The 22,710-nt window shown below is 44.5% G+C and overlaps 1 protein-coding gene across 1 annotated transcript in view; it reads left to right on the top strand.

Moving 5' to 3' along the window:
- The window catches only part of LOC141047326 (uncharacterized), a 45,551-nt gene extending 35,681 nt beyond the window's left edge, over positions 1 to 9,870 (top strand). Inside the window, exon 7 of the mRNA XM_073542386.1 lies at positions 7,709 to 9,870. Within this exon, the coding sequence (XP_073398487.1) occupies positions 7,709 to 8,379 (671 nt within the window). The 3' untranslated portion in view covers positions 8,380 to 9,870. The remainder of the gene's footprint in view (positions 1 to 7,708) is intronic.
- Positions 9,871 to 22,710: the final 12,840 nt, after the last annotated feature.

Below are 22,710 nucleotides of genomic sequence, written 5' to 3'. Positions count from 1 at the left end.
GGCTACTACAGAAGATTTATCAAGGACTTCACCAAAATAGCTGCACCCCTGCAAGATCTTCTAGTGGGCCAATCCAAGAAGGACAAGAACAAGAGTCTTCCATTCGAGTGGAACAAAAGGATAGATTAGTCCTTCATCAGGATGAAATTGGCCCTCACAGGAGATGAGGTCCTTGCCTACCCTGACTATGACCAACCATTTGTACTTTACACTGATGCCAGCAATGTGGGATTGGGAGCAGTGCTGTCCCAAGTGCAGAAATGCAGAGAGAGAGTGATTGCCTACGCCAGCAGGAAGCTTTGTCCCACTGAGAGGAACCCCGACAACTACAGTTCCTTTAAACTGGAGTTCCTCACCATTGTCTGGGCGGTAACGGAGTGCTTCAAGCACTACTTGGCTTCATTGAAGTTCATCATCTACACTGACAATAATACGCTAACCCACCTTGAAACAGCAATGGAGGACTGTCAACTGCGAGTTTACCATCAAGTACCGAGCTGGACATAACAACGCTAATGCTGATGCATTGTCCAGGATGCCCAATTCACCAGTCGGGGGAGAAGATCCACAAGAACTTGAAGAAATTGAATTACCAGCCTTCCACCGTCCACTTGCAGCCCAGCACTCCCAAGGGGTGAGGAATAAGCACTATATCGTATGAGAGGCAACGTTGAACCCATTACCCCATCATGAGTGGGCAGAGACGCAAGATAGTGACCCAGCTGTTCGCCTAGTAAAGGATACCAACTCCAAACAAAATGAATACCTAGGAGAATGCTTCAAACAATAACCATCAAAAGAAAAAAGAAGCCATGTCTAAAATGAATCAACTTTTATTGAATTAATTTAAAAGATTTTTTATAAATAGAATTATTGACATATAAAAATTCGGACACAATTACAAAATAGAACTTGCCGCCCCTTGACAGTAATATGCATAGGATGATAGTATGAAAATTGCCCATATGATGAGCAACCCATGAAAAAATACAAAAAAGTGAATGAATGTTGCCTCTCATAAACCCATACCGAGGCATTTCAAGATGCTACATGGTTGCGATGCAGGCCTCCTAAAGGCCTTTGGCATTGACAAAATCCACATTGATGTTAGGGGGGGCAACTGGAGGAAGGCGCTTGCTCAATTAGATGCGCGTTGGATTTATAAGTGTTTTATGAATAGCACTTTGTTTACACACTTTGTAATTTATCCCATATGGTAATGCACTGGCGTTTTACTATTATGTGTGGTTCACTTTAACCCTTTGTATTTTGGGTATTTGATAGGAAGCACTCATTAACCCTTTTTGTATCTCGACCATTCACTTTTTTGTATTTTTTCATGGGCTGCTCACCATATGGACAATTTTCATGCTATCATCCTATGCATATTACTCTCAAGGCGCAGCTAGTTCTATTTTGTAATTACGTCCGCATTTTTATATGTTAATAATTCTATTTCTAAAAAATCTTAAATTAATTCAATAAAAGTTGAGTCATTTTAGACATAGCTTCTTTTATCTTTTGATCGCCTAGTAAAGGAGTTGCTGACACAAGCTGATTCACATCCTTGTTCAGATGACCCACCCGAAGCACAGCAGTTAAGGAAGGAGAGAGGCAAGCTGTTCATCTACGAGGGTGAGCTGTGTCGGAGGAACATCGAATCGCGCATACATGAACTGGTCTGGCAGGTGGTAGTCCCGAAGTGGGATGCTCTAATGGTCTTGGAGGCGTACCACGGTGGAGCAGGACACTTTGGGTGGAAGAAGTTGGAGGTTCTACTTCGTGAAAGATTCTACTGGGTTAGCATGAGGAGAACCATTGAGAAGTGGTGCTGAGAATATGGCCCATGCAACTTGTGCAGGAAAGATCGTAACAGCCAGTTAGCCCAATTACAGCCAATCACCACGAAGCAGCCGCATGAACTGGTAGCCTTGGATCACGTGAAGTTAACTCCGAGTAGGAATGGCTACACCTACGCTCTGACCATCGTTGACCATTACTCAAGGTTCTTGGTAGTCGTGCCTGTCAAAGACCAAACAGCGAAGACAACAGCCAAGGCATTTCAACAACACTTTTGTCGACCGCACGGATACCCTGAACAAGTGCTCACCGACCAAGGTCAAGCCTTTGAGGCAGAAGTGTTCCAGGAGTTCTGTAACATGTATGGTTGCAAGAAAATCAGGACAACGCCGTAACATCCACAGACAAATGGCATTTGTAAGATGAACCAGGTGGTAATTGACTTATTAAAGACCTTACCTCTGGAAGAACAAAACCAGTGGCCAGAGAAGTTGCCAGATCTGGTAGATCTATATAATCATATACCGGTAAACACAAATTGCACTCCGGCCTACTTGATGAGGACAAGACCTGGTAAGTTACCCATTGATTTGGACATGGAAGTTTTAACACCTGAGACGACATCGCCAGATGCAGACTGAGACACGGAGCAGCAGCAACAATACCGCAAAGTGCAAGAATGTGTGGCGAAAAGTTTATCCCAGGCAAGACTGATGCAGGAAAGGAATTACAATCAACATGCCCCTGCAGTTCCCTTGACACCAGGAGAACAAGTACTCAAAAGACAGAGACGAGTTCACAAACTAGCTGACCAGTGGGAGGCAGAGCCATACACCGTTATACCTTCAGACTTTAATAACACCAAGGTATGCCTCATCAGTAAGAATGGAGGAGAAACCACAGAGGCAGTCTCCAGAGAACATCTGAAAGTGTGCCCTGATCAATTGAAAGACACAGAGAAAGTCCAAGACGAACCACGGCACACAATAGAGGTGGAAGAGAAGATCCATACTATCCTTGGAGAATTTCCTCGGACGTGGACACAAGTGAATCAGGCTATCGTAGTACCAGTTCTAACCTTTCACCAGCCTACTGCACCTGATGAAGCTGAGACTCTTAATGAAATGGCTCCAGTAACAGATGCCACATCTGCAGTGGAATGCAGAAATCTGTCCCCTGCTAGTGGCAAATCTGTCAGTCTCATGGTGAGTGTAAGAGTCAGGAGATGGCAGTCCAGAATACCAATACTACGCAGGTCCACTTATAGCGTAATGAATAGTGCTCTCGCTGCACCAGCAGTAGACATTAGAGAACAGGTCAGGTCATCGGAGATACCTGTACTGCGTAGATCCACTCGTAGTACCAGAGGTCAGATCCCTGTCTGTTATAGAGAATACATAATTTAAGCTAATAAGAATGTATAGTTGTAACTGTTAAGCATGAGAGCCTACAGAGACTTAATGTATAGACTTTTTAAGTATTTGTAATAACCAGTTGAAGCACAATTGGGCCACAGGACTGTGTGGTCGAGCCTTTATTTGTAAATAGTTATCCCAACTTGGCCTTGAAAATAAGCCGCTGGCATGACCGAAAAACCAGGTCCATCTGCAGAGTGCCCAGTAGCCACGCCCAGGAACGATACACAAAGTGGGCTAAAGCGGCTCCCACTAACCAGACCCCAGGTACAAGGACAAAGACAATTCCTGGACAGCAGCACAAGGACTGGTCGCTGCAGTAACTGTTATTTTTTTTTGTTTTGGTTTTGATAATTTTTACATTTTTAAGACTGTGTAGATTTTCAATTATTGTTATTGTTAAACGTTCTTGTTATGTTAACTCAGTCGGGAGTACTGAATTTCACTGGGGGGAATGTGGCACCCCAGTGTCCGATTGCCAGAGTGACACTGCTCCCTCTAAGGGGTGATGTCATGCCTGGAGTCAGGGGGATCCCCAGGCCAGGTAACACAGTGTACATGACAATTCCTGCTGCAGGCCAGAAAGGGGAGCATTCTTATAAATTCTGGCCAGCAGGTGGGGTTAGTGAGTAAGTAAGAAGACAGCTGAGAGAATAAATAAGAGAGTTGTCATGGAAACAGGAGCAGTTGGAGCTTGTGACGAGACAGTTAGGGTTGGTCTGTGGAGAGGGAAGGGAAAGGAGGAGAGACAAGGGGCTCTGGAGAACTAAAATTGCATATAGCTGACCCCAGAGTGAAGCGCTGATAAAACAGGACGCCAGATTCCTTGGCTGGGCAGGAGCTCACGCCCTGACAGCTGAATCTGGAGTGCAGGGGACTGCAAGTTCCTTGGCCACACTGAACACCTGAAGGCATGGCAGCAGACCAGGAGCCCGGGGCTGACATAGAAAAGGACAGTGCCCGTGATATAGGCTCACGCTATCTGCCATACAGGTTAGCAATCATCACGCAGGAGAGGGTCGCAGCTTAGCTACAGGCGGCAGGGACCCGAAAACAGAGCGCAGAAGGAAGGTCCCCACCCAAACCTGGCAGGGTGGGTCCTCTGAATGCCTCCAGGCAAGTCGGACTCAATCCATCAACTGTATGTGGTACCACGGATTGCATTTACATTCAAGTAAAAAGGTAAAGAAAACTGCACCTCTCTGTGTTCTTCACTTTTCCTCTGCACGCCAACGTTCACCACTAAATATATTTGCTCTGGGGCCCCACTCTACCCGTGGGGAGCTGAACCATCTTTGCTGCATCACCATCAGCCCCAGTGGACCAAAACCGCAGTGTCGGCCACTCATTGCCGAACACCACTGGTGGCATCACGATTAAACACCATATAACCTTCCTCTATATTTTCTTACTGGACGCCCAGGACCACGGACCGAGTCACTGCCACTGTGACATCCCCTTTTAAAGAACCTGACCTGCCCGGTACTGAGTAACCTAATGCCCTGTGGGGTGCTCCAACATATCTCTAAGCTGAGCGTGGCTCATGGTTGTAATATACATTTTTTTCACGCCTGCAGATGTATTGGCATGGCTTGAGTCCTGGTTTCATGGATTCACTTCATAAATTAGAATATGTTCTCTATCATAAGGGATTCAGGTTACTGCACAATCTCTTCTGAAATGAGGGGCACTAAGGCTTTCTCTAATCTTCTGGTCAGGACTCATAGCTGCTTCAATAGTCCACCACAAATAAGTGTAACTTTGGTTTAGTGTTGGACTTCTCCATTCATGCATATATTATTATGGGGATATAACTTTTTTTCATTCTTTGTCTTTTTTTACAGTTTCATTCTGTATGATTTTTTGAATGTGGTGGGATCGGCCTGCCTCACTTATGTGAATCTGTAATTCCCTGGCAGTCCATAAAAAGGTCTCCATTGCCTCTTCCAAATATCCATGATCTCAATTTAAAACATCTCAGCTCTGCAGTATTTTAAAAAGTTTTCTTTAAATGTGTAGTATTTTTTCAAGAAACTCATCTGACAGAAAATATTGGTCCTTACGATACTTTAGATTGACAAGAGCCATTGCACCCCATACTCTAATTACTCCAGAGAGGTTTTATCACTTCTCACTTTTTTCTGAAGACGACTGTTGCGTTAGCTTATTTCACGCAGTTTTGTGTTCCTAATCAGGGCCCATTTTTCAAATCTGACGTGTCACTTTGTGTGGTGATAACTTTGGAATTCTTCACAAAGGATAATAAGAAATAAATGAACCATAAAAAGTTATTTTCCAACTTCTCTTGAATCCAACAATACCCTACATGCAAATAGAAATACCAGCAAAGAATGTCAAATGCCCATGCTACAAGGCGACTCAATATCATATTATAATAAAGGAGGAACAACGAGTAACTGTAGCCAAAGATTTAAAGAGATAATTATATTTATCAAACAAATTAAACTTTAATAAATATTTGTGTATCGGGGTATCTGACCGAGGTTCAGACGGGACTGCACACACGCCGCTATGGGTAATTACTCTGTACTTATCTTCTTATAGACCTCTCTTTATTGCGCACTATTTCATAAAGGAGTTAATCTGTGTCTATGTGAAGCTATTTATTTAGCGGTATAGCGACAGTGGGTTTTGGGGAAGTTTGTGCCGTCCAAATCCCTATCCCTGGAGAATATGTGAATAAAAATATGTTTTAATTGAAAATTTTTTTTTTCTTTTTGAATAGTATACATGTTATTCACATCATGGGTCCCGTTTTTCTTGGTCATTATATTGACCTATGGAGTCAGTCACATGACATTGATATATGCCCATGCATGTTGTTCTATATATGATGCTTGTATCACAAATATTTATTAAAGTTTAATTTGTTTGATAAATATAATTATCTCTTTAAATCTTTGGCTACAGTTACTCGTTGTTCCTCCTTTATTATAATACCCTACGTGCAGTTGTACACTACTGTCTGGGCACATGGCAGAGTTAAAAATTGAAGGAGTGCCATTTAGCTATTTGAATGCAGATCTTGCTGGTATAGTTTGCAGGCGCAATGTACTGGGGCACTGTTCATGGTCGCCTGGCAGTTCAAAAGTTGGCCACCAGGAACAAGGTTGGCACTATCTGCTCCATTTTCCAGATCCCAGAGATTGTCTTAACCTTCATCTTTTAACTCCTGTACATGGATCTTGAATTACACAGAGACCCCTAGGCTTATGCCACAGTGTGACCTGCTGTTCTGTGGTGCAAGATGCCAAGAAGAATAGTCAGATAGCCGGGTCAGAACAAGGAGGGCAGAGAAAATACAAAATCAGACACAAAAGCAGTCAGTAAATGGTCTGAGGTCATAACAATAAGCAAGTGCACAAGCCCGGCAGTTGAGCACAGAGGACTGAACCAGAGTAGAATGAGGACAGCTGTATCTGACAGCTTCCAGGAATATTCTTCAAGCTTTAGTAGGGTGTGGTGCTTTCCAATTGGTGGACGCAGGTAGCACATTACTGCAGCTGGAAAGCACACACCCATACTGCCCGACTGGATGGTACTACTGGCCCCAGTTATACTAATCTTAGTGGCTGGACAGAGCCTGCGGCATCCAGAGCTTCTAGTTGTGATGTCCTCTCCATTACCAGCACCGCCTGCAGAATGAATAAGGTGGCTCTTGGTCACCAAAGCAGGAGCAGGTCTCAGAGGAGATGGGACACACCATTTGCAGTAGCCCTAATGTGATAAAATGGCAGAAAACCAGAGCAGTAGAAGTCCCCATAAAGTGAGTGAATTTTGGAAATTATAAGTCCCATTGAATTAATCTCTAGTAGTGACTATTTTTACTCCACAGCCACTTTCTGGAAATTAGTATGCAGTGGATGTTGGTGAGTGAAAATTGCACATTTGCCATTTTATTGCCCAACACATAGTGCCCAGATTGTGCTCCAGGAGACACACACCGTAAAATAAGTTGGTTCTTCTCACTATAGTAATGCCAAATACATGGATGCTAAATGTGGTTTTGGCACACTTCAAGACTCAGAAGCAAGGGGAAGATTTGACTTTGGGAGGGGCAGATATTGCTGGATTGATTAATGGAAGCCATGTGGCTTTTCAAGAGCATTTGAGACACTAATAATGTGAAGCCTCTGTATTTCCATTGACAGATAATGGACCCAAGTGGGGAGGTGTTTTTTTGTGAGATGAGTGGATGTTTTTATTAGTATTATTTTCACCTACATAACAATGTTTGATGGCTTTTTATTGTATATTTGGAAAGCAGAAAGAACAAACAGTTGAACACCACACTCCACTGATTCATCCTATGTTATTGTCTATTAAACTGAATTGACATGGTCTTGGTGAATTTTATTCAATATATTTACATAACTTGTCATTTTTATGGATAGTTTCAGTAGAAATGTTCAAAAACATAAACTTCAAGAATATTTTATTCAAAAAATAATAATTTGTTTTATTCTTGGTAGGTCACTGCACCAGGAGATCAGAGGCACAGCTGACATCTTCACAGAAATCAAATGTTGTTATGCACCAGAGAAGTCATACAGGGAAGAAGCCATTATCATGTTCAGAATGTGGGAAATGTTTTACACATAAATCAGATTTGGTTAAGCACCAGAGAACTCACACAGGGGAGAAGCCTTTTTCATGTTCAGAATGTGAGAAATGTTTTACACAGAAATCAGATTTAATTAAGCACCAGAGAACCCACACAGGTCAGAAGCCTTTTTCATGTTCAGAATGTGGGAAATGTTTTAACCAGAAATCAAATTTTGTTAAGCACCAAAGAATACACACAGGTGAGAGGTCTTTTTCATGTTCAGAATGTGGGAAATGTTTTAACCAGAAATGGAGTCTTGTTTTACACCAAAGAACTCACACAGGGGAGAAGCCTTTTTCATGTTCAGAATGTGGGAAAAGTTTTACACAGAAATCAGATTTGGTTAGGCACCAGAGAAATCACACAGGGGAGAAGCCCTTTTCTTGTTTAGAATGTGGAAAATGTTTTAACCAGAAATGGAATCTTGTTTTACACCAAAGAACTCACACAGGGGAGAAGCCTTTTTCATGTTCAGAATGTGGGAAATGTTTTGCCCGGAAATCATATTTGATTAGGCACCAGAAAACCCACACATAGGAGAAGCCTTTTTCATGTTATTAATGTGGGAAATGTGTTTGATGGAAATCAATGTCCGGATTCCCTAGCTAAGAGTGTCTTTTGTGCATTCACTGAAAGCTCAGTTGTCCAATCTGATGCTGAGCTTCTTTCAGGTGTTCCCTATTCCAGGTGATTTCTCAGCTACTTAGCTGAGCTGTCAGTTCCAGACCTCTACCTAATGTTATATCTGCTTAGCGGTTTGCCTTGTGCTGTTTGTTGATCTTTTTCTGCCTGACTTTGGACCTCATTCTAACCATCTGTATGCCTATCCACTTTGCTCTTATCCGCTATCTTCCTAGTATTCTGACTTCAGACCATCACCTGACTTCACCTTTGCCTTTTCCCTTTAGTTTACTACATGTTCTCTTGGTATCTGACCAACGTTTGAGTACCCGTCTGGGAGTAGTGACTAGCATCACATTACGTCTGGCATATACTCCCCCCTACCAATAGATCCAGTTGATACACTTTGTGATCAAGTTGCAAATCTGACCCAGATGGTCCACGACCTGGCAAGGGAGCATCAGAAGATACTCCTTACAGTCCCAGCTGCAGGGTCAGCTTTCTAGTACTGTGGGTGCTACACAAAGCTCTCTGATACCGACTGTAGATATGATTTTATGACCTGATGTGCAGGTGGTCTCTCCTGAACCAGTAGTTGCACTACCTAATACATTTTTGGGGAAGAAAGACCAGTTTAGGGTATTCAGGGAGAGCTATATAGTATTTTTTAACCTTCTTGGTCTTCTGGTAATGAGTACCAGTGGGTGGGTATAATTATGTGCCTACTGTGCGGGGCCCTCAGACTTGGGCATTTTCTTTATTTTCACTAGCCCCAGAACGGTCTTCTGTTCATGCATTTTTTGACTCCTTTGGAATGATGTGTGAAACCCAGACATAATCAAGATTGCAAATAGAGAAATCCCAGTTGCATTCTAGATGCCCGGGTGGTGACACAAGTTGTGACCAACCTTACAAGAAAAAAATTACTCCAAAATACATGAATAAATGGGCGAATAAGGAGTATTTGATTTAATGTGGTAAAAACATGTACAAATTGAATTAAAATGACAATAGAGTAAAGTGACGAGATACAAAAACAACATAAACAGCAAGGTCATACATCATGGGGAGTAAGGCATGAATTTATATCAGCCCACATGGGGAGTAGAGCAAAGAAGTGTGCAGAGATATCAGTTAATACACCCTAATCAGCCCTGTCTGAATCCATAATAGGCCCATAGTAGACAATCAACATAATCATATAATGGCCATTAGGTATAGGAGAGGGGCAGAGCTTACCAAAGATGGATGGATGGATGATCAACAGCCGGATGTCCTGTTTTAACCAAAGAGTGCATCTTGGTAGCCACCAGAGAACCCACACAGAGGAGAAACCTTTTTCATGTTTTTAATTTGGGAAATGTTTTCCACGCAAATCAACTTTTAATAAACATCAGAATGTCCTGATTCCCTTGCATTCTGATTACCTAGGCACGCCCTCAAGCAAGTAAGCTGTCGGGAACCGCCTATGTTTGGGTGATTATCATGGAGTCACCCAGATACCCAGGTACCTTTTTACTCCTCAGACAAAATACTGCTAAACCTACAAATATGTCCATAAACATACTACTGCAATTATCAAGAAACCTTCACCATAAAGGAATTCCCAGCATGCATAGGGAGGGGAGTGTGTATAACTACATTTACCAAACATGGATACAGAGTATCCTAAGCACACCACTCACAAAGAAAAAGAGATCTTAAAAAAGTAATAAATTTTATTGAAATATAATTCATATAAATACATATCATCATTTAACAACATACATGATAGAGAGGAAGGAATGCCCGAGTGAGAATACACACAAACAGGATTCAGGGAAACAATGCAGGTTATGGGAATGTATAATGTTAACATATACACCAGCACATTAAAGAGTATCCCTATAGACCCTAAGTGGTCATTAAAGTACAAGAGGTGCTTTAACAGGACCAATACCCATAATCAAAGTGTTGTATTAACACATACCCATGGAGTCGCCCGTCCACCAAATCACTGAGGTTCCGACGCGCGTTTCGCGTTTTAGCGTTATCAAGGAAAATGTGTGTGTCATGGCTTGCAAACTACCCGGTTTTTATGGCAATCAGCATCTGCTAAAGGACCAATCCCCTTCGCGTACGGTCCCAACGCCCCCGAGCCTCAGGTGCAGCCGCGTTCGGCACTCAAGTTCAGCGTGCGGGGAGGAAATCCCCGTGACGTCACGTCCGCACGCCGAAAATGATAGAGGCCTTCAGCAAGCAAGAAGCAGGAGGTTCGGGTGTGGTGCGCGTGCGTGTCGCCATATTGCTGAAGCCCAATCGCCATGTTGATAGAGTCCCGTCTAAGGAGGAGGGTTTACCAAATAGAGCTATGCCTGCAAGTCGCGGTGTTATGAAGACCTTAAAGGATACCGCTGCATTGTAAAAATAAAGGATAAATAGCGCTATATAGAACGTCAGTAATAACAATCCTAGTGTGCACAAGGAAACATTTTATAGATGGCACAAAAATATCAACAAAACATATTAGATATTCATAAAATTCAAAAGGGCTGTATGTATATGGATTATTGGCATTATTGATATCCAAAGATCAATTTTTTTGAAAAGAGCATATTCATATTTAACTTTCAGTATACATATTCACAATCCCAAAAATCCACAATAATGCCAATATATCATATAATAATAGCAATTAAGACCATATAATAGAAATATTGACCTAAATTACAAATGAGTTTATATATACAGTCATATGTAAAAGTTTGGGCACCCCTATTAATGTTAACCTTTTTTCTTTATAACAATTTTGGTTTTTGCAACAGCTATTTCAGTTTCATAAATCTAATAACTGATGGACTCAGTTATATTTCTGGATTCAAATGAGGTTTATTGTACTAACAGAAAATGTGCAATCTGCATTTAAACAAAATTTGACCGGTGCAAAAGTATGGGCACCCTTATCATTTTCTTGATTTGAACACTCCTAACTACTTTTTACTGACTTCCTGAAGCACTAAATTGGTTTTGTAACCTCATTGAGCTTTGAACTTCATAGCCAGGTGTATCAAATCATGAGAAAATGTATTTAAGGTGGCCACTTGCAAGTAGTTCTCCTATTTGATTCTCCTATGAAGAGTGGCATCATGGGCTCCTCAAAACAACTCTCAAATGATCTGAAAACAAAGATTATTCAACATAGCTTTTCAGGGGAAGGATACAAAAAGTTGTCTCAGAGATTTAACCTGTCAGTTTCTACTGTGAGGAACATAGTAAGGAAATGGAAGAACACAGGTACAGTTCTTGATAAGCCCAGAAGTGGCAGGCCAAGAAAAATATCAGAAAGGCAGAGAAGAAGAATGGTGAGAACAGTCAAGGACAATCCACAGACCACCTCCAAAGACCTGCAGCATCATCTTGCTGCAGATGGTGTCACTGTGCATCGGCCAACAATACAGCGCACTTTGCACAAGGAGAAGCTGTATGGGAGAGTGATGCGAAAGAAGCCGTTTCTGCAAGCACGCCACAAACAGAGTCGCCTGAGGTATGCAAAAGCACATTGGGACAAGCCAGTTACATTTTGGAAGAAGGTCCTGTGGACTGATGAAACAAAGATTGAGTTGTTTGGTCATACAAAAAGGCGTTATGCATGCGCTGTATTGTTGACCGATGCACAGTGACACCATCTGCAGCAAGATGATGCTGCAGGTCTTTGGAGGTGGTCTGTGGATTGTCCTTGACTGTTCTCACCATTCTTCTTCTCTGCCTTTCTGATATTTTTCTTGGCCTGCCACTTCTGGGCTTAACAAGAACTGTACCTGTGTTCTTCCATTTCCTTACTATGTTCCTCACAGTGGAAACTGACAGGTTAAATCTCTGAGACAACTTTTTGTATCCTTCCCCTGAAAAGCTATGTTGAATAATCTTTGTTTTCAGATCATTTGAGAGTTGTTTTGAGGAGCCCATGATGCCACTCTTCATAGGAGAATCAAATAGGAGAACTACTTGCAAGTGGCCACTTTAAAAACCTTTTCTCATGATTTGATACACCTGGCTATGAAGTTCAAAGCTCAATGAGGTTACAAAACCAATTTAGTTCTTCAGGAAGTCAGTAAAAAGTAGTTAGGAGTGTTCAAATCAAGAAAATGATAAGGGTGCCCATACTTTTGCACCGGTCAAATTTTGTTTAAATGCAGATTGCACATTTTCTGTTAGCACAATAAACCTCATTTGAATCCAGAAATATAACTGAGTCCATCAGTTATTAGATATATGAAACTGAAATACCTGTTGCAAAAACCAAAATTGTTATAAAGAAAAAAGGTTAACATTAATAGGGGTGCCCAAACTTTTACATATGACTGTACATACAGCCCATATATTAACAGTTTGGTATTACCGCCCCTTATGCCCCCATAGATCCTATCAATGCCCCTAATTTTGAGGCCACTTGGATCAGAGCCATGATGCACCCTGAAGTGTCTAGGGAGAGTTTTTAACAATGAGAGATTTTCCACATCCCTTGCCGCCAAAATATCTCTCACATGTTCTCTCACTCTGACCCATAACTCCCTTGAGGTCAGGACAATATAGATTTTAGAGCAAGGACACTGTGCAAAATAAATCACATATGACGTGGTACATGAGATATAATGGGTAATTGTGTACTCCCGGGTGCCATCAGATGTTGAGAAGGTCTTTGGTCTTATGATGTTATGTGAATTACAGGCCAGTCAGTTCCCACAAGGGAAACAACCCCACCTGTTTCCTAGTTCCAAAGAAACCCTTCTGAGATACAACATAATGACTCCTGACCAAATGGTCCTTAAGATTTTTGCTTTTTCTAGCTGTAATAAGGGGTCTTTCCGAGATTTTTTTACCTAGTATAGTCAGTTTGGAGAATAGGCCAATGTCTAGTGAGAATCTCACGCATGGTGTCCCACTGACAATTAAAAGTAGTGATAAACCTGTGACGTCTGCCTGCGGTCTGGGCTGCAGCCAGACAACACCCCGAGAAACACTGATACCCTTTACCCCTATACAGGGATCTGGATTTATAGCAGAGCCCAGGAGGCGCTGTCTGAATAGGGGCAATGACCAGAGCAGGACGGTCGCCAGAAAGGCGTTCCAATACAGGACACAGAGGCAATGATATCCGAGACTAAACCAGTCGGGCAGAAATGGTAGAAAAACAGTAGACGGTAGCAGAGTCAGAATCCAGGCCGAAGTTAGAGTCATAAACCAGGAGAGTCGCAGAGGTACAGAATCGTTAGGCAGAAGCAGGGTCAGAAGTCCAGGCAAAAGTCAGAGTCAGTCAAACAGTAATTCACACAGTAACACGCAGGGGAACCAAGAATATATCCGGCGGCCTGCAAGAGCAGTTTCAAAGTATTTGAGGGATCAGGTCATCCCTCACAGGCTCCTGGGCTGATGATGTCATCCGGACCGCCCCCAGGACCAGGCTGGATGGTGATGCACCAGCCCCTTCATGACTGACCGAGGAGCGAAGCCTGCGTCCAGCGGACGCCTGCGCAGGAGCCTCATAACTATCGCCGCCATCACTCGGGATTGAAGCACAGCGCCTCCCAGAGACCGAGGCCGGAACCGCAGGCCATGAGTCAGACGGTGATGGGACAGTCCGGCGCCTCCTAGTGGCCGAGGCCGGGACAGCAGGCCCTGAGTCTGACGGTGACGTGACAGTTCTGTGCCTCCTAGTGGCCGAGGCCGGGACAGCAGGCCCTGAGTCTGACGGTGACGTGACAAAACCTAGTATAGATATCACGCTTCTTTTTGGCGGTGCCAGAGTTAAATAACAACTTTTGTCTAGGGGTATATTTGGCCCGATGATACCCACGTTTAATATTTCTCTGGCTATAACCTCTTGCCAGAAAGCTTTCTCTTAGATCCTTGGCCTGCTCCTCAAATTTCTCCACTATGGAGCACGTGCGTTTTGCCCTCAAAAATTGGCCAACAGGGATGGCCTTTATAGTTGAATAGGTGTGTCCAGAGGAGGAATGAAGAAATGAGTTAACTGAGGTTTCTTTACGATGAATATCAGTATGGACGGACCTGGAATCATCAACTGACAATGCAATATCTAAAAAGTCAATTTTACGTTCATGCCATTTATACGTCAATTTGATGTTATGCGAATTATTGTTTAAATTGGACATGAATCGATCTAATTCAGAGACCGGACCTTGCCAAATTATTAGGAGGTCGTCGATATAACAAAACCAGCATTGCACATGGTCGGCGGAGCATGCCCCCTCCCCACGGAACACCTCCCTCTCCCATAGGCAGAGAAAAAGGTTGGCGTAGGCGGGCGCACACGCCGCCCCCAAGGCAGTGCCACGCCTCTGCAGGTAAAAACGGTCCCTGAAGGTGAAAAAAATTATGATGTAAAACAAACTGTAAAAGCTCCAAAATTAAATCAGCAAGAGGTCCATCCATATTGCTCATCTTCAAAAAGTAACGTACAGCATGTAACCCATGAGCGTGTTCAATACACGTATACATGGACTCGACGTCCGTGGTGACAAAGAGCATATCGGAGTCCAGGGATACACCAACGACCCTGGCCAGGACGTCCGCAGAGTCCCTGACATAGGAGGGCAGCGTTTCAACCAAAGGTTTTAGATATCCCCAGGATATATTCTCACCGCCCGAGTAGTACTGTGAGGATGAGAGCTGGCATCGCTTCTCTTCCTGTCAGAGCACGCCTTACAAAATGGCCACCGCCTCACACAGGTCCCTCTGTCTGCCTGGGTTTCTTCAGCGCCCGACTCGCCGGAGCCTTATATCACTCTCCCGCAGGGGCCAAAAGCTTCCTGGAGTTCAGGGGGTCCCGATATTTGTAAGTATGCCTTGATGAGGGGGGTCTTGAGTGCAGAATGACAGCAGGATCATAGGAGCTCTGTCAGGACGCGTCCTCTCTCCTCTGCTACATAGCCATGCCCCCCTCCATCTAGCACCTTGTTTGGACTTGCTTATCCGTGCATGGTGTGATGCAGTAACCTCTGTTACAACTAGGGGGCGCTGTGTATGCACTTCGGGATGCGCTTGGAGGCATAATTATGATGGTAAATTAGGGATTGGCATTATTGTAAATGGCAGGTATGTGTCGCAGAGGTTCTCTGCGCTGTAAGCCCCAAATTATATGGTTATGCTGGGACTTATAGTTCCACAAGTATTTGTTGTGTATTACTTATAAGGGTTAGTCTGAGAGCTGGGCGGGAATTGACTAACCACACATGCACCGCCCATCCATTTGGGTGGTTACAACTGAGGTCTGGTCACATGGAGAGAGTGTGTGTACCTGAATGGTTCAGGGTGCAAGGTCCTGGAAGGTCTGTGTTTGAAGATCCTGGGAGTAGGATCGGATTCCTGGAGCACGAGGTGAGACCTTGGACCTCGTGGCCTGGGTTTTGGAGGAACATCATGAATAGCACCCGGACAGGCCACGTGTGGGCAGAGCCTGGGACGACCCACACTGAGAAACATGATGTCCTGTTGAGGACCTTGGACTAGCGAGGAGTCAGCCTGTGGAGCAGCAGCTTCTGAGAGGTAACCCCAGGTATGGGGAAAGAACTATGTGCATTGACAATGGTCAGTTACTGAACTGTGCGGTCATCCGGTGACTGGAGAGAGTCAGGCGTGACTAGTGAATGTTTTGTAAAGCCACACGTGATGAAGTAATGGACAATGTATAAGCCGGTGATGTGCAACCTGGCTTACGGTGTGGTTTATGAAGTTTTAAATAAACCGTATGGACTGTTATGTGTGAAAAACCGTGCCTGACTACGTTAGTCTGCTGCCAAGCGGGTGTTCCCCAACACACATAGTAGGCATTAAAGCACATTTGGTGCGAGACTGCGGGCAATGGTTACGAAAGCACATGAGGTGTTTGCTGTTTGCTCGGCGGGGTCATGAAGATTACAAGCATCTGGCTGTACAACTCGGCATGGTTACGAAGACAGCGCAGCGGAAGCGTGCAGGGCCTTTTGGTAGCAGGAGCTGCAGTTACAGTTGCAGCAAGAGGCTCTGCAGCAGCAGGAGCTGCAGTGGCAGCAGCTTGTGATCAGCAGTCAGAGGTAACGGTGGGTTTGTGGCTACAGCAGGAGCGTAGGTCAGAATTTGTTATAAAATCATTAACAGCACAATGTTTTACAATTCATTAGTCAGCTTGGTCATTACACAGATAAATACAGTCATATGTAAAAGTTTGGGCACCCCTATTAATGTTAACCTTTTTTCTTTATAACAATTTTGTTTTTGCAACAGCTATTTCAGTTTCATATATCTAATAACTGATGGACTCAGTTATATTTCTGAATTCAAATGAGGTTTATTGTAACAGAAAATGTGCAATCTGCATTTAAACAAAATTTGACCGGTGCAAAAGTATGGGCATCCATATCATTTTCTTGATTTGAACACTCCTAACTACTTTTTACTGACTTCCTGAAGCACTAAATTGGTTTTGTAACCTCATTGCGCTTTAAACTTCATAGCCAGGTGTATCAAATCATGAGAAAAGGTATTTAAAGTGGCCACTTGCAAGTAGTTCTCCTATTTGATTCTCCTATGAAGAGTGGCATCATGGGCTCCTCAAAACAACTCTCAAATGATCTGAAAACAAAGATTATTCAACACAGCTTTTCAGAGGAAGGATACAAAAAGTTGTCTCAGAGATTTAACCTGTCAGTTTCCACTGTGAGGAACATAGTAAGGAAATGGAAGAACACAGGTACAGTTCTTGTTAAGCCCAGAAGTGGCAGGCCAAGAAAAATATCAGAAAGGCTAAGAAGAAGAATGGTGAGAACAGTCAAGGACAATCCACAGACCACCTCCAAAGACCTACAGCATCATCTTGCTGCAGATGGTGTCACTGTGCATCGGTCAACAATACAGCGCACTTTGCACAAGGAGAAGCTGTATGGAAGAGTGATGCGAAAGAAGCCGTTTCTGCAAGCACGCCACAAACAGAGTCGCCTGAGGTATGCAAAAGCACATTTGGACAAGCCAGTTACATTTTGGAAGAAGGTCCTGTGGACTGATGAAACAAGGATTGAGTTGTTTGGTCATACAAAAAGGCGTTATGCATGGAGGCTAAAAAACACAGCATTCCAAGAAAAACACTTGCTACCCACAGTAAAATTTGGTGGAGGTTCCATCATGCTTTGGGGCTGTGTGGCCAATGCCGGCACCGGGAATCTTGTTAAAGTTGAGGGTCGCATGGATTCAACTCAGTATCAGCAGATTCTTGACAATAATGTGCAAGAATCAGTGACGAAGTTGAAGTTACGCAGGGGATGGTTATTTCAGCAAGACAATGATCCAGAACACCGCTCCAAATCTACTCAGGCCTTCATGCAGAGGAACAATTACAATGTTCTGGAATGGCCATCCCAGTCCCCAGACCTGAATATCATTGAACATCTGTGGGATAATTTGAAGCGGGCTGTCCATGCTTGGCGACCATCAAACTTAACTGAACTGGAATTGTTTTGTAAACAGGAATGGTCACAAATACCTTCATCCAGGATCCAGGAACTCATTAATAGCTACAGGAAGCGACTAGAGGCTGTTATTTTTGCGAAAGGAGGATCTACGAAATATTAATGTCACTGTTATGTTGAGGTGCCCATACTTTTGCACCGGTCAAATTTTGTTTAAATGCAGATTGCACATTTTCTGTTAGTACAATAAACCTCATTTGAATCCAGAAATATAACTGAGTCCATCAGTTATTAGATATATGAAACTGAAATAGCTGTTGCAAAAACCAAAATTGTTATAAAGAAAAAAAGGTTAACATTAATAGGGGTGCCCAAACTTTTACATATGACTGTATGTTTTATCAGCGTGTGATCTCCCCCTAACTGGTGATAGGAGACAGGTGTTCCTTCAGTCATTCCTAGAATTAGTTCTGTCTTACTTAAGCTACTGTCACACTTAGCGATGTACCAGCGATATGACGCGGTCAGGATCGCTGGTACATCGCTAAGTGGTCGCTAGTGAGCTGCCACACAGGCAGATCTCACCAGCGACATAGCAGGGGTCGGGGGTCGCTACTTACCTGTCACACCAGGCGATCCTGACGTCCTCCCGCCCGACTCCACGCGTCGATCGTCGTCACAGCAGGAAGCGCTGCAGGAAGCTGACGATGAGAAACAGTCCAGCCTATTCTCGCGCGATCAGCGATTACCAGCGGGGGAGCCGGTTGTAGGTAAGTATCACACACAGCGTTATCGCTAGCAATATCGCTATAACGTCACAAGTTATAGCGATATTGCTAGCGCTATCTCTAAAGGCCCTTTTACATTTAGCGATGCACCAGCGATCCGACCAGCGATCCGACCCGGTCAGGATCGCTGGTGCATCGCTAAATGATCGCTAGTGAGCTTTCATACAGAAAGATCTCACAGCGATGCAGCAGCGACGCAGCGCACGATACTCACCTTTCACACACAGCGATCCTGACGTCCTCCCGCCCGCGTCCAGCGTCGCTCGTCGTCACAGCAGGAAGTCTCAGCAGGAAGCGCCCGACGAGAAATGGAGCCGGACATTCTCGCGCGATCAGCGATGGACAGCGGGGGAGCCGGTCGGAGGTAAGTATCACACATAGCGATATCGCTAGCAATATCGCTATAACGTCACAAAACCAGTGACGTTTTAACGATATTGCTAGCGATATCGCTTAGTGTAAAACCCCCTTTAGTGTGACAGTACCCTTAGGTTTATAGCTTTTATCTGGTTAATTAGATTACCTCCTGCTATTAGCTAACTCAATCAATAAGGTGCAATAGGGTGTCTGGATCAACAGGTTTGCTACGTGTCACGTCATGTTGACCCAAAGATTAAGTGAACTGGCATGATATGTGACACTGTGCTAGGGCTGGCGCAACGCACCAAATTATACAATAATAGGAAGGTGCAGTCGCAGCCCGGGGTCCACCGTGCAGAGGTGGTAAACTGCTGCTTAGTAATGGTGGACACTAACTGAGCACCGACGGGATAACCGCTGACCCAGTATGCACAGGAGCGAACTCTGTTACTGCACAGAGCTGCAGAAGCCAACGCCGGAGCCTGTTAACTTCACAGGTCTCGGCAGGGTGAGCGCTAGTAAAAGGACACAGGACTCTGCCCCAAGGAACAGGGTTGGAGTCCCTCTAGTCCCACTAGCGTTCGACACCGCAACTGCGATGCCAGTGTGGGGAGGTGGACCTGACTGAGAGGTCTGCCTTTGGTGATAGGCAGAGGGATAGCTCAGTGTAGGAATGGAAACAAAGAGTAAGAGAAAAAGGGTGCCGTGCTGAGTGTGACCATTAGAGGGCAATGAGGAGCTTAGAAGAGAGTGGGTACATAACTGCCAGGGGTCAAGGTCACTGTGATTGGTTGGAGGTCACTGTCAGGTGATAGTGGGCGGAGCTACCTAGGCTGGTAGGATAAAAGGCTGAGGGAAGGTTCCAGAAATTCCAGTCAGCCAGGGAAGCTCACTAGATAGGAGGGCCTGCTGTGAGGTGAAAGGCAGTCGAGAGCCCTCAGAGAGGATCTGACAGGAGAGACGGTCACGGGGGGGGTGGCCCAAAAGACAGCAGCGACAGACGGAGACGGTCTGTGAGTGATCAATAACGGTGTACTCTGAACGGTGAAGCGCTGTGGTGGAAGTGCCTAGGGCAGCCACAGTGAGGAGAGCCACAGAGGACGCCACGACGGTGAAACAGAGGAAGTGAAGGTACCCCAGGTCTGTGTAAAAAGTAACTGTAAAAAATCCTTAGTAAAGTGCTGAAAGTCGTCAAGGAGCAGCGAATAAACACAGGCCTGTTGAACACAATTTCTGTTTCAAGTCTCTAGTCTGTCGGCATCAAGAAGTGGGTCACCCCCCCCCCAGTTCTGTTGGATCAGCAGTACCACCACATCATCGCCTTTCCCTCAGCCCGACTCTACACCAGGACTGAATAAAGAGAGGTAGCACCGCTACTGGTGCATGCAGCGCCGCACTGGTGGACGCCACTACTGGTGCATGCAGCGCCGCACTGGCGGGCGCCACTAACCAGCTTACGCTTAACTGGAAAGCGCTCTATCAATGCACAGCGCTGCACTGACGGATGCTGCAGTATGCGGTACAATGTGCCTCGTGCTGGCATACTCTGGCGTTACTTTGTGAGAGGAGCCTGGGACACTGAGGCGCTAGGCAGTGCCACTACTCGGCGCTGACTCTAAACACTAACCCTGAACACAAACACAACCAAGGGTAGGGGTTTCTTAGTCAGTCACCAGTCTCAAGCATCCATCATCACACACACAACTAACCATAAGAGTCTTTACTAGTGCATAGTTGAGCGGCCATGCGACTCTTTTATAGCGGCGTCCTTCCGGGACCTTCCCAGTAGTGGATCAATATGAGCAGAAACGGGACCTGCACATGTGACCTCCGACCTCCAATGAGAGGTTGTCCCACGGGCATGCTCAGTACCCAAAAGACAGGACTTAATCCCAGAAGCGTCTGTTTGCTGCCGACTCAAGCATGGAGTTATAGCAGAGGCAAAAGGAGCAACCAGACGCCAAGCATCAGCCTGGGCACGATGCCTGGACCGATGTCTCTGCTGAGCAGGAATCTCTGTGGCTGTAGAAGAATGGGAGACCGCAGATGACATGGCTTGAGATTCCCATTGTGCAGTGGGGGAAACTTGACGCCTAACACACTGTGTCACAATGTCTACTAAATGACTTTGCATATTAGAGAAATGTCTTAAAGGGGGTCTGTGTATGTGTTATAGGGGGTCCCTGAATACCCTATCAAAACATAATAAATCGCTGAGTGATCTTATTGATTCCTTCGTTAAATAACTTATGTCTACGTTTTGAAGTTATGATATTCTTGATAATGAGCATATAGTTATTACAACTGACATGTGACTAATGCTTTTATGTGACTGACCAAGTTGAATCTCTGAACTTGTATTGTACAATTTATTCAATAAACTTGATTCTCACAAAAAGTACAACTCGCCCTGCAAAATATAAGCCCTCACACGGCCATATTGACGGAAAAATAAAAAAGTTATGGCTCTGGGAAGAAGGGGAGGGAAAACCGGAAAAAGCTCCGGTCATTAAGGGGTTAAATAAGCCTCTATGGTGATGAGCACAGATCGGAGGATTCAGCAATTACGGCTCAGACTCCAGTGGAAATGGGAGACGGATTTTCCTTGATGCCCGAGGAGGTTCCGGGAAAACATTCTCCATTAATCTGTTGCTCCCAGAAATTCCCTCAATCACTAACATTGCTCCGGCCGCTGCATCGTCTGGGATTGTGGCCGCTCTCTAAGGCTTGTTTCACACTTCCGCTGTTTGACGGGAGGCGAAATCCGCCAGAGTGGGGAAAAATGGATCCGCCTCCATCATGGGGCAATCAGATGCCACTGGATCCGTTTTTAGGACGGATCCGCAGGAGGTAATATTTAAAGGAACTGCGGTCTGGAGGAGAGAGAAAAAGAGAGATTTTTGTCATTGCTACGGCTTTTCCGGAATGTCATGCTGGGTTAAATTCCTCGGCAGAGGAATTCTGCCGGGCATGCGCATTCAAAATGCAGAGTCCCTCTCCTCCGTCCGGGAACCGCTAAAAATTTCACGGATCCGTCAAAAGATGGATATGACGGACGACCATCAGTCAAAATCCGCCGATAATGTAAGTGTACGAGGAAAAAACGGATAAAAGGGGCGGATCCGTTTTTTTCTAAAAGTGGCGGATTTTGACTGATGTCAAAAAACGGAAATGTGAAACACGCCTAAGATGGAGGCCACACGGCTCATTCACCACTAGGATCACCCCTGAATCTAGTGCTCATGGAAACTCCCGCCTGTAACATAGTAACATAGTTATGAAGGCTGCAGGAAGACCTTATGTCCATCTAGTTCAACCTATTTTTAGTGCAGCTGTTCTGCATTGTTGATCCTGGGGAAGGCAAAAACCCACAGAGTAGAAGCCAATTTTCTCCATAGGGAAAAAAAATTCCTTCCCCTAAGCTGGGTCAACCATCTACCTATAATATTCTGTTATTCGTAACCTTCTATACTGTTACTCACAAGAAAAGCATTCATTCCTTTCTTAAATTCATTCAGTGAGTTGGCCATCACCACTTCCTCAGGAAGAGAATTCCAGAGCCTCACTGCTCTTACTGTGAAGAACCCTCTTCTATGCTGGTGCAGAAATTGTCTTTCCTCCAAACGAAGACAATGCCCCCTTGTTCCTGTCACAGTCCT

This window comes from Dendrobates tinctorius, unplaced genomic scaffold (genome assembly GCF_039654945.1).
Source record: "Dendrobates tinctorius isolate UK_male_01 unplaced genomic scaffold, ASM3965494v1 ptg000126l, whole genome shotgun sequence".
Lineage (NCBI taxonomy): Eukaryota > Metazoa > Chordata > Amphibia > Anura > Dendrobatidae > Dendrobates > Dendrobates tinctorius.
Note: the sequence above shows the minus strand (reverse complement) of the source record. Positions and strands in the feature narration are given on the sequence as shown.